Genomic DNA, 16,995 nt, shown 5'->3' on the forward strand with positions numbered 1-16,995 from the left:
ATGATTGTGCCTTTGTTTCTCGGTCATACCCATAAACCCATGATACGTTACCTTTAATTACTCTAATAAATCTGGGTAGGTTTCGGCCTGATTATTCAGTTCATGAGACACTTCCAAGTTGGTGTTGTTTCTGCTGTGCTAACAACAATTTCAGAATGAATTCACTGTCACTTGATACATGTTCAAATCTTCAGTTAAAATTGTCTGAACTAAGAAGAAACTTAAATTCAGTTCATCAACCATCCCTCTAATAGTAAATCTAATGGTCAGACTGCACTAAATCACAAACTTTCAGAATTTTTTCATTGATTTTTGAAATGGAAGACCAGCCACAATGGGGCCATGAATCATCTTTGACTGATTCATGGTCATCTTTGAATCTGCTGAACAAAATGAAAACATTTGAATGGCTCAGACATTTATCCCCCCTCCCAAAAGCTGTTTTTAAGAGTTCATAAGATAAGTTTGCTTATTAGCTTTACTCTGATTAATTTACTTCCTTTCCACTTCATTCTCTAAAATCCATGTCGGTACTAGGACCAACAATAGTTTAGTATGAGTACATAATTTGAGATGTTGAACATTCTGGTAAGTATAATCTAAGATTAAGGACAGGTTCAATAATGGTATAAATGTCTGCCAATAACAGTTTGGTAGCCCACATACATCCAAAACACCAAAGCTGTCAGCTAATTCTTTTTTATGATACAATACTTTTTATCTACATAATTACCATCTATTTTTTCAATATAACATTCATTTAAAATTCTTTTATTTATTGTATTTTTCCATTACTCCCAACTGACACGACTGAATATCAAAAAATCGCCATTAATCTAAATCTAAACTAGTCTCAATCACCCAAAAATCAACTTATAATAAAACATTTTATAATAATATATACACAATCTTTCATTTATCTTCTAAATAGTAAACATAAGAAGTGTTCTCTTCAAAAATATACGATCCATTAGTGTAATCTGCCAAAATTCACTTCAATAACAAAGAAATCCCTAACAATTCACAAAACTGCTGTTTTAGCATTTATATGAACTTTAAAATGTTTTAATTATATGAGAATAAAATAAATAGACCTTATGTTACATGGTAGATATAATATTCAGCTAAAATCTATGTTCTTTCTCATATTTTTAATATTTTCTAATATTTAACTTTACTTAGTTTTAATCAACAAAATAAGATTATTTTAATAATAGTATGTTTAATTTTACATGAAGTTTTTCCAATTTTTTTATGCTAAAATAATTACGTGAAACAAGATAGGTAGGAAGAACATGTAAAAAATGTAATTGGCATAAAATGAGCCGGTTACTGAAGGCCACTGGTCACAACAGTCATTGGGCACTGAGCGTGTTTAATGTTTAATATTCCCAGTGAAAAAAGTTATTTAAAAAAAAAAACGTTTGAATACAAGTAAAAAATGGTGTAATAAAAATATTCTATTTTTAAATCCCTGCTGTATACTATAACCAAATGTTTCTCACTTACATCCAAGAAGGTAAGATTAAAGCTACATAAACACTTTTCTCACACCTCACACATGTATTTATACTTTAGATGTAAGAAGTTCATTGGCTGATTTTCTATTTCCTATCTATTCTCCCAAGAGCCACTCTTAACATACTCTTTAACTAATTTAATTTAGAGATAAATCTCTCATACTTAACATACTCTTTAACTACAAACGCAAATTGGCAAATCTTCAGTTAATGAAGATTCATTTTTGTTATTTTTTACTTTAGTTAATGAAGAGTCTAGTTATCATGTTCTTAATAATAATAATTATAATAATAATAATAATAATAATAATAAAACAGGTACAAAGAAACATTTTTACTAATTATATAGACCCTAAGTAACTAATCGACCCTTAAAAAAAAAAACTGAAGTTAATTTCAAAAATCTTCCTAACTTTCATTAATTTATAAAAAAATTAACATAATTTACATATAATAAACAAACAATTTATCATTCCACATTGAATGTGTTAATAAAAATTATTATATCTTTAAAAATACTTAAGAAAGTAAAAAATACTAAATGCAACATATAGTGCCACTTAAAAGTTCTGCATTTTTAATTATTTACACAATTCTTTTTTAAATGATGAATTTAACTAAATTTTAGCTATCAAATTGTCAAGGAAAATTTCCCTAATATAACTAAATATCATAAAATACAATTACAATAGTAACAATAAACAATGATTGTGAAATAGTGCTCAGTGCATATTTTATTAGCAACTTGGTAGATTTATGACGAAGCTCAACACAAACAATTATTTACATAATATACCACCACAATATAAATGATAACATTAAGATGAAAAAAAAATCAAAAGTGGTGCTAAAGCAGTAACCTGTCTTAAAGTCCATGCGGTCTGTGCAGGTGTGGGAGAAGTGGTAGTTTTAGAGATGCGGGGAATACCGGCCTGTGTTGGTGAGTTGTAGCTGATTGGAGATGCGTTCGGCTCGTACCCACTGTACACATTCTGTGTGCTGGCAGGACGTTGTGCATTACCGCTATGTATATGTTGAGGCATATGAGAATATACATCTCGCCGTTGAGGGAGACTATAATCTATGCCAGGTTGATATGATACCCCATCACCAGCTGGTGTACCGGTATCACCCCCGCTTTCTGTAGGGCCTCCAGGACCTGGTGAGTGTGCAATGACCTGAAACAATACATTATTTCTTTATATATAATTCATTATTCAAATACAAATAAATAAAAATTACCTGGCCTACTTATCAAAATCATAAGTAAAATTTTAAATATAGTGACTATACTGCTAATGTAAGTTAATACATTTTCTTACAAATATTGCTGCATATTTTAATTAATTATAATTTCCTCTCATATGAATCATAACATAAAGAATAAAATATTTTTGAATGAAAAATGTGCATCCACTATTAAAATTAAAATAATGTGGTATGCAGCAATTTTGATTTTTCTTTAATTTAAAATAAATTTACAATACAGTAAAATAACTAAAAGTTAACTCAAAAACCATTCAACTCAAGACATAAATGTACATTTCCAACTGTTAAACAATCACCTTTAGCAGCTGAAATGGATTAGGTAAGAGGAAAAAGGTAACCAGAAAATACTTTATAATGAATCCAAAAAATTGAAGGGTTCCTTGGCTCTGCTCAGAGAGTTTGTTGAGTGATAACAATGTTTGAGGATTTGTATTTTCAAATTTATTATCTAACTGGATTAAAATTTAATGGTGCAACAATACTTCACATTTTTTAAATTATCCTATTCAACAGCTGCAGAATGAGGGTGCACAACTTATGATAGCTTCACAGCACTGATAACTACAATTCACAATTTACACATAATAAACAAAATGCAAAATCTTTAGAAAAATATCACACACAAGTGGTTATAAATCCTAATTTTCTAATGTTTTTTTATATAAAAAATATTTTATATAAAGTCTTAAAAAAACCATGTTCAGATCGCTAAGTTTTCTTTAATCCTGTTTTTGCAGTTTAAAAATGTTTGCAATATACTTTTTTAATGTTAGGGAAAAAATCATTCAAATAAAATTTGAAAGTAAAGGTAATCTGTATGTAATAAACTGTTAAATGATATAAATCAACAGATTTTTCAATATGAAAATTACAATATTACTTTTTACCTGAAAAAAAAAAAAAACAATTTATATGGACAACACATGACTTCCTTGTACGTCTATGAAATTACATTTACACATTTTTTTTTTTTTTAAATGAAAAGTACATAAAACTTTATCTCATTAAAAACCTCAATTTTTTTCATATTTTTTCTTTTTTGTTACTGAATTATTATTAGTCGTAAAATTTTTTTTTACAGCGAGAGGCTAATAATTATTAGTAAATCAATACATAAAAATTAAAAAAAAAAGTTAATAAAAAAAGGAGATGAAGTCCGATTCAAGCTGATGTGACTTCCCTTAAGATCCAAATATTTCATTAATTAAAATTTTATTTGGCTGTAACTGGAATAAATGGAAATAATTACCACTTATGATATATCGTTGAAAAGCTTTCAATAAGGGCTTATTACTGTTAAGTTAAGAAAAAGCCCAAAATCCAAACCTTTTGGAATTTTGGGCTTTTTTGAACACTTTTGGTTCAGTCAATTGCAATCAAAAGGGGAGGTGCACAACTAGATGTTACAACAGTCCTAAAGCCAAAATTTCAACATCCTACGGCTAATTGTTTTTGAGTTATGCAAGATATATGCATACATACATACAGACACATCAAAACTAGGCAAAATGGATTCAAGGATGATCAAAATGGATATTTCAGCTGAAATCTGGAAACTGAAATTTTTACCATCATAATACTTTGTTTACTTCATACAAGGAAGTAAAAGATATTCAAAATAACACTAAATGCTACAGGCTCACTTTAACACTTTGTTAATAATAAACAAAATATTTTCAAACCATTTTCATTTTAATTATAAAACTTTTTATTTAAATTTTGAAGCTAAAAATAAAATATTAATATTAATTCAATTTTTAATGAAATAAAAAAAAATACTGACTTTGCAGTTGTATTAGTGCAGACAATATATTCTACTTCATCAGTATAAGGATTGAGGAAGGCAAAGGCTGATGTTCGTAACCAAACCCATTCTCGACTTTTAGCACGGAATCGATACATCACTGACATGACTTGGCCTTTTAGTTTTAATACTGAAAAAGATGTTCAATAAAAATATTAGAACAAGAACAAGGTAATATAATTGACAGAAAAAAAAAGATATATACATAACATTAATAATGTGTTATCACCTTAAATTGACTGCTATGGCCAATAATAACCCCCAACAATGCGGGTTGCAACTATACCCAGTGTTGTTTCACATGGGAAGGAATTCTTAAAATACATCTTCAGTAGTTTGTATTTCATTCTTGCTTCATACACTTCAATTTTACAGGATACTAGTGCCTGAAACATTCCAGGTATTGTAGAAACATCAAGAGATGCAACTTACAGTCTCAATCAGAACTCAGTAGATAAACTTATTCATTAAATAATAAGGGATCTGAAATATACATAAATGACTGACTCATTATTCATTAGGCCATAACATCACTGGTAACCATTTACTGTATTTGTAATCTTAACTTTATTTGATTTTGTGATGGAAATATTAATACATTGCCCAACACATTTTTGTTCAATACTAACATTAAAAAAAAGATTGTTTTTATAACAGATAGAAATAAACAAGCCATTAAACAAACTGAAGAATTTACTCTCCCTAAGTAAGTTTCCATTTGCAAATTTCAATGAAATTATTCTATGATAGCAAAATATTAATGTTATGTAAAAACAAAAATACAATTCTTCAAACATAAAGTAACATTACATTCTTTAAATATAAAATTCAAAAATTTAGTTATATATAATGTGTATCAAGTTAGTAGGACCAATTTTAAATTGTTTTAAACTTAACTGTTACACAATCAATGTTATCTATTAATTAAACATAAAATTAAAAAAATTACTGAAGTTCAATTTTTAAAATAAACTGAGGATCTATTGATATCAAGTTTATTACAGTTTTCCTAATAAATAAGAAATGCTAAATAGAACTTTAAAATATCTGTTGTCTAAACAGTAACTTAGGTATGATCCAAACAGAGAAAAAATCATCTAAAATATATATTTTTCAATTAAAAAGAATCCTTCAATACTCTTCTAAAAAGTTTAATTTCTTTACGCCCTTAAATTCTATACAATAGTTTATTATACAGGATGATTACAAACGATTCATTGGCTTTTAAAAATCTATATTTAGAAAAGTAGTACACATAAAATCATGAATGATACGTGAAAATAAACAGACACTGACCAAGTTTCAATCATACCTTCATAAATTTTCAATATGGCCTCCATTTGTCACAAGACACACATCTATGTTGTACTCCAGTTCAGCCCACATGCACATTAACATATCCCTATTGATGATGATAAATTCAGCTGTAATGCGTTCCTGTAGCTCAACCAAAGTTACTGAGTGTGCTAGTATGTAAATACAGTCTTTAACATATGCCCAAAAAAAAAAACCATGAGATTAGGAGATCTAGGAGACCATTTTAAGAATGCTAAGTGATCATCTGCACATCACCCCATCCAGTGGCGCGGGAGTTCTTTATTCAGGAAGCTTCGTACTTCAGCATGCCAGTGAGGTGGAGCTCCACCTTGTTGGAATATAAAGTTATTAAATAATACGATGTATTAGATACCTGTCACAGTATTCTCAGAGAAGAAAAACAGCCTTTTTTTGTTTTAGACAGTGCGCCAAAAACATTAAGTTTTGTGGAATTATGTTCACATTCTACAGAATTAGGTTGTTCAATACCCCACATCCTGATATGGCGATTCAACTTTCCATTCAAGTGAAATGACGCCTCATCACTAAACACCAGACGGTTAGCAAAATCATCATCCTCCATAGCTTCCTGCATCATTACAAAATTTGTATTGTTTATTAAGGTCATTTGGTTGTAACTTTTGTAATAACTTTATGTGATATGATTTTGCAAATCATGTGGTTTAACTTTATGTGGTTGTAAATGAATTTGCAAAATCTTCCAGACAGTTGAATGCGAAATATCAAGTTCACTACTAGTGCTTCGAGCTGACTTGTTTGGGCTACAAACGAAACTCTCCCTGATTCTCTCCACTGTTTCATCCAAAACACTAGGGTGTCCAGTGCTTTTACCTTTGCACAAACAACTAGTCTTTAAACTGATGATACCATTTTGGAACGCTTTGGTGGCCTGGTAGTTCTGTTTCAAACCGTCTCTGGAATAAACGCTGCACGGTAATAGCGGATAAACATTTCTTATATTCTAAGACACAGAATGCTTTCTGTTGCATAGATGCCATTTTAGAAACTGAGCTTGTGCTGCAACCTGTCGGCAACCTCTTTAACCCTAACCTGAAACTTGAACAGTTTCTATTTATTTTCATGTATTGTTCATAATTTTGTGTATTACTTTTTTAAATACAGATTTTAAAAATTCGATGAATTATTTGTAATCACCTGTATAATCTGAGACTTGAATAATATGTACTTTTCTCAAAGTGATGCAATGCAAAGCTAATGTAAGAAATCTTTATGAAAAATATTGTATTTATGTTACGAGCAGCGGTATCATACGTAATGTCTTGGAATTAATCCAGAATATTACATACCTTTCAGTCAATTATTGATTGAAGTAAATAAATATTTAATTCAAAAGAAACTAATCCTTTACATTAAATGAATTCTATTAAAGAGATTACTTCATATTTTTAATACATATAAATATTTAAGGGTATTTAAATCCTAAAAAAAATCACAATTACAAGTTAAATTATAAAATGATTTAAATTATAAAATAAAATAGCTTATTATATTAAAAGCAATGGAGTTTACACAAAAGTTAACAAATTTAATATTTATTTATTATAAGGGTGTTAATTAAAAGCTTCTAAGTTTGTTTATTAAACCGCTAAAAGACTTAATATCCAGCCATAAATAACCACTTTGTAGAAAGCAGTCTCATCAGCAAACTTAATTACCTTAAATTTACAAACAGTGAAGGAGAAATCAATTAGTTAAAAATGTAAAAAAAATGATGCCCAAAACTGCAAAGCATCACAAAATGTAACAGGTGGATTCAAATTGTAAACAAGATTTTTCATATATTTATTATTAAAAACCATATACTATGTTTGAATGTTTATTACTCTTTCTACAAAATACCTCACTGCCAGACCTTTCAATTTTCTTTAATATTAGTGATTTATACAGTTAAGCTTTTGTTATTTTCATAAGTACTGAAGTTATATATTTCCCTTTAACTATGAACTTAAATGAAGTAGAAAGAACCATTATAAAAACTAAACTGATTAGAAAAGAATATTTTATTATCTCCTAAATCATCTAACAAGTTTTCTTAAGCGATTATCTCAAAGATTTTTTACTGGCTGACACAAATTTCTTAAAAAACGTCAAATTTCAATCAGGAATCTATCATTAAATTAAAGAAGGAAAAAGCAAGTGAGCAATTTAATGACTTTTGTAGAGATCCTGTCACAGCCAATCAACAATAACATTTTATTGCTACAATGCAATTTTCTGAACTATTTATTAAAATAACAACACATATATTTATATTTAATTTGTTTTAATACTTTGTAATTTGTTAGTTAACAAAAGTCACAGAAACTGCAGGTAAGAAAATAACATACAGTAAGTGTGAAAAATTTGAACCCACTTCGTTTTCATATCCTGCTACCTAGACATAAGGAAATAAGATAAGATTTGATTCTCCTTTTTATAAAGCCAAGAAACATTTGATTTTTTTTTTTTTTCTTACAACATTCCCCATTAATAATGCTATTTTAATTCATTATCAGAAAAATACCTAAGTTTTACTGTATTTATTACATTTATATAAACTCTTTCATAATCAACAAAAAGAAAAACCAATCAGAGACCTCTAACAAAGATTGAGATTACAAACATTTTTTTGTGAATAAGATCTATATATCTGGCAACTGCAGTCTGTTAAAAAAAAAACCCAAACATTTTTAATTACACGCAAAAGGAGATATTCAGTGACATGCAGTTGGCAGCACTGTGTTGCACACAACCTCCTCTGTAACCACATGTTCTTAGATTGTTGATATCTTGTTTAGTTTTCATGTTATTGTTATTTGAGTGTAACATGTTAGTAGTGATTTTTGTAATATTCAATTTTTGGGACCAGCAATACAATGTAAAATTTTGCATGAAACGGGAAAATTTTCATAGAAATGATTCAACTTTTGAAACAAGCTTATGGAGAAGATGCTCTGGATTGTATACAATGTTACGAATGGTTTTCATCACTTAAAAGTGGTTGTCAGTCAATTGAAGATGACCTTCAACTAGGAAAGCCTTACACTTCAACTGATGACACCCATGTTCAGAAAATCAACGATCTGGTGCATGCAAATCACCGATTTACTGTCAGAGAACTTGCAGAAGAGGTTAGTATCTCAATTGAGAAATGCCATGAAATTTGAGTGAAAAATTGAACATGCATCAAGTTGCATTAAAGTTTGTTCCTAGTTTGATGACCGACAGCAGAAAGAACATCGAGTGGATGTTTGTCGGCATCTTGAACAAGCCAACGAGGATGAAACATTCATGCAAAGGATCATAATGGGAGATGAAAGCTAGGTTTTTGGCTATAACAATAAGACAAAAGTTCAATTATTACAATGGATTGGCAAAGGATCTCCATGCCCCAAGAAATCATGTCAAGTCTCAATCCGATGTCAAAGTGATGTCTCTATTTTTTTTTCAATTATAATAAAATCATGCATTTTGAATTCTTACCTCAAGGTGAAACACAGTGAACTATGCATACTATCAAGGCATTTTACAAGTTACAAGAAAAAATCCACAAAAAGAGACCAGAGTTGTAGAGAGACAACATTGTGGTTCTTTCACCACAACAATGCGCCTGCACACTCATCTTTGTCAATTAGTCAGTTTTATGCCAAAAATCAGATGACTGTCCTCCTTAACCTCCCTACTCGCCAGACCTGGCTCCTTGAGTTGAGATTTTTTCTTATTATCGAAATTAAAATAAGTGATGAAAGGATACTGTTTTGAGACTATTGATGACATAAAGATAATTTGTCACAGACCTTAAAGGCCATTTCAAATTAAACTATCTATGACTGCTTCGTGAAGTAGAAATGCCGCTGGAAAACGTGTGTGAATAGGGGAAGGGAGTACTTTGAAAGGGACATGGTCCAATAATCTGTAAAATTAATAATAAAGATTAAAAAAATAAATTTCAGTTATATTTTGAACAGACCTCGTATATTTATCTTCTTATTTAACTAAAATTATCTCATATTTTTGTATTACAATTTAATGGCTTTTCACAGTTTAGCTCAATCTTAAGTCCTTATTGATTATGACAATTTGTGTATGATGAAAAAAATGAATATGACTGAGAAAACCCACCTTACCTTAATTTTATCAACAATCTATAATAAAATCACCACGCAATATAACATGAATATATACAATTAAATCCTTAATCATTTACATAGAAACCCTTCAAAACAATCCAGAAAACATTAAATATTAATTTCAGATGCTCTATTTACAATAAATTAATTCTGATATTTTTTATTAGGCGCTACAACCTCAATTTCAATGACATGGACTCAAATATCTAATACTTGACAACTGACAACATTATACCTTAATGAGATTATACGCTTATCAATTATTGCCTTCCTCAGAAAGTTAAGTAGAGCATTATTTCCTGTCAAGAATCATCCCAAAGTTGAATGAAGTATACACAGTATATGTTTATGCAATTTTTTCCATTGGTCAATTAACAGACTAAAATGATGATTTTGTTGTCAGAACTACCCATTTTGACACACAAATGAACTTAAATTTTGAAGACAATCATTACTGATTATGGGTTAAAATGTGAAACAATTTCATTTTCAATGGGCAACTGAATATCACAAAAAAAAAAAACATTTTCTCCATCTACAAAGTCTAAAAAGTTTTTTTTTTATATTCAATCTCATTCATCCTGAGCTGAGGACAATTCATGATTTTCACCATTTCACTGAACATACTGCGAAAAACTTCTCCATGTTTCTTATATCATAATCTATATTACTATAATTACTCATCTTCACACAATTCTGATGTACACAGTGATCAACACAAAGAAAAAGCATGTGGTATTGTGATAACTCCTTAAACATCTCAAATATAGATTTTTTGTCAACCCATCCTACAGAATGGACTTAGTAGCTAGTGATCTGCATATGTTCACAAAACTAATAATTAAGAGAAGTGACAAAAATAAAAATAGTCATCAGATAAATAAATGGAATGGCAGACAAAGTTTGATGAGATATGCAGAAACTTGTTGCATCTAAATGTCTTTTTAGGTTATCAATGTTGAAAAATAAATTGACAAAAAGTAAAAGTAGAAGTATCGTAAAAGTTGGTTACTTTCATAATAAAATGAGATTAACTTTTGTGTGATCTTTGTATATTAATCAAACAAACAAACATTTTGTTAATCAAACAATTCATTTTGTTGTATTATTAGAAGGAGCACATTCTGTCTTCCATTTTAACTCTTCACAGTCCTTTGTTGTAATATACTTGATATTCTGAAATTCACATCAAGTCCAGTGGCGTAAACCACTCGACATTATGTAATTCACATAGCACTACAATGTCGTGCAACACTTGACACGATGTTCAGACATCAGTAAATCTTGAACAGAGCATCGCTCGACATTTAGACAGTTCTTGCTCAACATCGTATTCTATTTAGTTTAGCATCAGTTGTTTAATCTGAATCTGTTATGAGTAACGAACACACATATGACAACATGTGTTGTCTGAATTGTAAATAAATAAGTTAAGGTAAGAAATATTGCTGGAAGTTCTCATTGTACTCAAATTGGAAAATATTATGAATGAGTTTTCTAGTGATAATTTGGAAAGTCTGTTTAGTGATAGTGACTGTGATCCAACAGTTAATGAAAATACTCTTGATTCGCCTTCAGGATCACGAAGTGATAGTGAATTTGAGGTTAATGATGTGCCGGTTTGTGACAATATTGAAGATAATTCCATGAGTAATACCGATAATTCTGATAATCACATCACTTACCTTCGCAAATGGGCCATTCGGTAATACTTGGTATAATGCATTATGGGAAAAATACAATGTAATTGATGGTGATTTGCCAAAATTTCCATTTAGTTCCATGATATGGTCCAATATATAATAATAATGTGAAAACTGAATTTAAATACTTTCAGTTATTTTTTACCGATTCATTATTGTCTGAAATTTTTGCAGAAACTAATTGATATGCGGAAGAAAATAAAATCATTTTTACATGTCCTACCTAACGGAAGTTAATTTTGGCAAAAAAATGAGGTATTTTCAACAACTTGATTGGCTTATAACAATTATTAACATTTAATTGCAGCTCTAGTTACAATTATTTTATGATTTTTTTTCAGTTCTATTATACTATCTCTTAAATTTTACCTACTACTAACAATAAAAATATTTTAAGTATGAAAATAAATTTATTAATTTAAAAAGAAACTTCCAAGTGTTATAATGTAATAAAATAACTGTTGGGAATTGCAAAGAAATTAAATTTTAGGCAAGACAGGAATATCAGATTTCCCTTACTATAAAAATTGGACCTGGCTGGGATATCAGTGGAAAAAAAAATGACTCTAGGCTAGTTGGTCATTTATTATTAAAGGACTAAAAAGGGTTAACCTTTACTCAGTCTTGAAACGTAATGTAAACTTCATACACACCAAACTGCAATTTGTTAAGTGCAGTTTTGTGTTAAGAGATATTTTAAAGAATCCATAAACCATTGAGATACATGTTCACAGAAGCAAAAAAGTTAGATTTGTCATTACATTTTCTCGCTACACATAGTCTACCTGATGCATATGAAATCTCTATTTTGTATCTTAGTGTTACTTAGGCTTTGCACAACAGCTTATGACAGAAATAATTGAAAGATTAAACCATTCTAGATCATACATTAATTAAGAACATAGTGATAAATTATTCTGAATGATCGCAATTCACTGATAAGAGCACAAACTTAAATTACCTGCATTATTATTGGATGATGAGAGATCGCTAGTATTAGGTGTTGATGTGACCTGTAGTCGTCCTATAGCTACTAGGCAGCAATGTGATCCATCTTCTTCCACCGCTCTTTCCATTTGTACTCCTAAAAATCACATAATAAAGGAATTTATAATAAAACTTACATGTAAAGAGTTGATGCAAAGTAAAGGAACAATGGGTATGAAAACAACATAGGTAGCAACTTTAAAAACATTAATAATGGCAGTTAAATAAGTTTAGTAAACTATGGATAATTCTCTTAGTTGATGTTCTTAAACATAATGAAATGAAAATCAGAATAGAAAAAATAGTAATAATCTTCTATTAGAATTTAAGAAATCCAATATGGAATAGATATGCTCTACTGTAAAAAAAATTAAATACGAATTTGGTCTCAAAAGTAAGTTATAACTGCTTTTTAAAAAAATGTTCAAAATCTAAAAGAAGGGTAATTTTGAAAATTACATACATTTAATAGTTGTTTTTCTACATAATCTCCTTGAATCTCAATACATAATACATTTTTGATATTGTGATAAGTTTTTTTTTTTTTAATCCAATGTCAAACCAAAGAAGCTAGCTATTTTTTTATTTCTTGTTTCAATTCATTCTAATTTGTGAAACGTCTTCCCCTGAGATGTTGCTTCAGTTGCGGAAAAAGGTGGAAGTTGCTTGGTGTAAGGTGGATGATCCAAAAATATCCCATCGAAACTGCTCAAGCAGTACATGAGTTCACACTAACAGCGTGTGGGTGTGTGTTAGTGGAACAAAAAAACTGTTTATCTCAACTTTCCCTTCTTTTTGTTTTGAATCGCCCTTCTGGGGTTTCTCACCTCACAACAGCGAGCAGCTGTGATCATGGTCCTACAGGGCAGGTAATCGATCAGCAACACTCCTTTGGAATCAATTCCAACTTTCACTTTTTTTGGCGTTGAGTCGTCCTTTTCTTTCCACACCATACTCTGTCTTTTGGATTGGGCATCCAGTGATAGATCCATATCTCGTCGCTGGTCACTATTCGGTTGTATAAATAGTCTCCTTCATCCTCAGAAAATTGTAATGCAGTGTCACCTGTCTGCTCTTTGTGTAGTTTTGAAAGCAGGCATGGAACCCAATTTGTACACACTTTTGATAGACGCAGATCCTCAGAAATGATCCTATGAAATATTGCATGGCTTCAGAGGAAGTTGAGAAAGAGTTTCATCAAGCATAAGGAGCCAATTGGTGTCCATGACCCTTTTGACCTAGTCAACAACATTCGTAGTGCAGGAAGTGGAGGACCGGACAGTTCTTTGCTGTTCATTGTGTAACGTTGTTCTTCTTCAATGAGTGATTAATGCCAATGAGAAACCATTGGCCTTAACATATCTTCATCATATAAACTGCACAACTTGTGATGAATTTCAGTTGCACTTTTATTTTTTGTTGTAAAAAACAAATAACAGCACAAAGTTTGCAATCAGCGGTAGGAGCAAGTGGAGACTCCACGGTTGCTGGTGTATAACTGTCCAAGCAGTAAAGGTAGACGCATAGAAATTTTGCAGTGCTGCCACTACACCGACAAAAGTTCCCTTCGAATCCTGGACTTTTCCCACCTACCGTGCAGATTTAAAAAAATAGTTTAACTTACTTTTAAGACGACTCTCATATTCAACCCTGTTTTTTCATTACCCTTGATCCCTTCTTCCTTAAGGAATTCTTTGAGATTTTTAAGACACCAACTGAATATGTGTTAATGATGTTCACAAAGTCAGAAAAAATGACTCATTATTTCCAATTTTCTTACAATTAGGCAAGTTAATTTCTTGAAGTATAAGAAGGAAGAGAGGTATAGTACACTACCAAAAGTAAAAATAATACCCCTCTGATTTACTACTTTCTATATATTTGTGTGTGGTTGTACAGAATAGCTATGCTAGTAGTAATCCAGACAACTTTCCTATGGAAGGCTGTACAAAAGCCCAACTGGGGCGCTAAGGAATTTTTCAGATAGCGCTGAGCCTCCTAATCCAACTAATATATACAAAATCTGTGTTTGGATTAAATTTTTCAATCAATCTTAGATATTAAACCCTGAATTAATAGACTTTGAAAATAAAATAGTTTTATATTTTACATACTTGAAAAGAGAAAAGAACAAAAAAACTCTTGAAAAAAATATTTATAGACCAGTTTCTACAAATAGAATAATAATAAATACACAGAGAATTTGCAAAAACAGTAGCTTAATAGTTACTACTGTCAGCACATTTTTTTAATAATTTGTTATGCACTGAAACTGCTTTTGAATTACAAATACAAATTAAAAATGCAAAAACAAATTAAACAATTAACAAAATCTTGACATGTATAATACTTAACATATTTAATACAATTAGTAATCAGTGAATAACTATAATGTAGGTGTAGAGTGCAGTGTATCTTATTAGTTATGCTAGCTAACTGAAAAAAAAAAAAAAAATACATGACGCATTAATAATACTACTAAATATATAACTAGTAATAACATTCAGAATAAATTTTAGTAGCATTCATGTAACAGAAAAAAATTGTTTCAACTCATGTTAAAGAAAATCATCAGTAAAAAATTAACTTAAATTAAAAATAAAATAAATGCTCATGCTAACATTTAAATTACTAAAATACTACTAAATTTGCAATTACAAAATCAAAACCCATATCTTTATACTACTAAAGAAAGTAACAAAAAAATCACACAATCAAAAACAGTAATTAAAAACAATACTTTTTTTAAGCCTTACTTAATTTGTTACCTTTAAGACGGTAGTAGCAAAATTAAAAATACTACCTGCTATAAACAATTCGGTACAAACTTTAAACATTTTTAATTTACAAAGGAATTAAAGAAACATTATTTTTTACTTATAGGGTGATCTTTTTTATCAGATTAGGTTTCATTTTACATTATGCAGTTTTATTTTTATTTAAAACATGGATAAGTCTATATAATATAAACAAAGTGAAAAATAAAAATGATAATTTGTTCTTTGCTGACAAGTGTTTTCATTGAAATTAGTGGCTTGTGGCATGATGCAGGAAAATTTGTAAAGTTTTATGTGGCTTCTCTTTATCAGTGAGTAAAAGTCTAAGTGTGGGTCAGTTTCTTTTGAATGATGTTAGACATTATATAAAAGAAGAATCTCGTTCGTATCTTCTACTTCAGCATGTCAGCTTTAGTTAACTTCTTCAATAAACTTCCTCAACAAATCCTCAGGAAAAAATCAAACGGGTCATATCCAGTGGCCATGGTGACTGTGTGTTACATATATTTGAGTCATTATTTTTAAATAACAAATAGATAATTGGAAACTGTTACATTAATCACTGGTAATTTTCTATCTTGTTACCAGAATTGCTACAGAAAAACTCACAACATTGCTAAGAATGAGGTCTCTTCAGAAAATAACCAAACTTTAATTTTTTAATCTTTATTATTAATTTTTACAGATTATTGGTCCTTGTCCCCTTCAGAGTACTCTCTTCCCCTACTCACACTTTTCCCAGTGATGTTTCCACTTTGCGAATCAGTCTTGGATAGCTTCATTTGAAATGGCCTTTAAGATGTGTAACAAATTTGCCTTTAATTTTGGAAATAAGAAAAAATTGCAAGAAGTCAGGTCTGGTGAGTAGGGAGGCTGAGGGAGGACAGTCATCTGATCTTTGGTACAAAACTGACAAATTGACAATGTTGAGTATGCAAGTGCATTCTCGTGGCGAAGGAATCATGAGTTGTCTCACCACAAATCCGGTCTCTTTTTGCAGATTTTTTCACGTAACCATTGTAAAACACCTCGATAGTATGCATGGTTCATTGTTTCACCTTGAGGCAAGAATTCAAAATGCACAATTCCATTAAAATCAGAAAGCACATTGACATCGGATCAAGACTGACGTGCTTTCTTGGAGCGTGGAGATCCTTTGCCACTCCATTGTGATGATCGAACTTTTGTCTCGATGTAGCCGTAAACCCAGCTTTCGTTTCTTCTTATGACCCTTTGCATGAATGTTTCATCATCATCGTGTTGTTCAAGAATTACCAACAAACATCCACTCAATGTTCTTTCCACTGTTTGGTTATCAAATGAGAAACAAACTTTGCTGCAACTTGATGAACGTTCAATTTTTCAGTCAAAATATCTTGGCGTGATCCAGTTGAGTTGCTAACCTCTTCTGCAAGTTCTCTGACAGTCAGTGATTTGCATGCACCAGGTTGTTGATTTTCTGATCGT

The 16,995-nt window shown here is 30.2% G+C and overlaps 1 protein-coding gene across 1 annotated transcript in view; it reads right to left on the reverse strand.

The window, feature by feature from the left end:
- Positions 1–16,995, reverse strand: part of LOC142321299 (aryl hydrocarbon receptor nuclear translocator homolog) — a 115,795-nt gene that overhangs the window by 8,007 nt on the left and 90,793 nt on the right. Inside the window, exons 4-6 of the mRNA XM_075359295.1 lie at positions 12,726–12,848; positions 4,569–4,723; positions 2,381–2,698 (exon numbers count right to left, since the gene is read on the reverse strand). Coding sequence (XP_075215410.1) covers positions 2,381–2,698; positions 4,569–4,723; positions 12,726–12,848 — 596 coding nt within the window. The remainder of the gene's footprint in view (positions 1–2,380; positions 2,699–4,568; positions 4,724–12,725; positions 12,849–16,995) is intronic.

This window comes from Lycorma delicatula, chromosome 3 (assembly GCF_047948215.1).
Source record: "Lycorma delicatula isolate Av1 chromosome 3, ASM4794821v1, whole genome shotgun sequence".
Classification (NCBI taxonomy): Eukaryota; Metazoa; Arthropoda; class Insecta; order Hemiptera; family Fulgoridae; genus Lycorma; species Lycorma delicatula.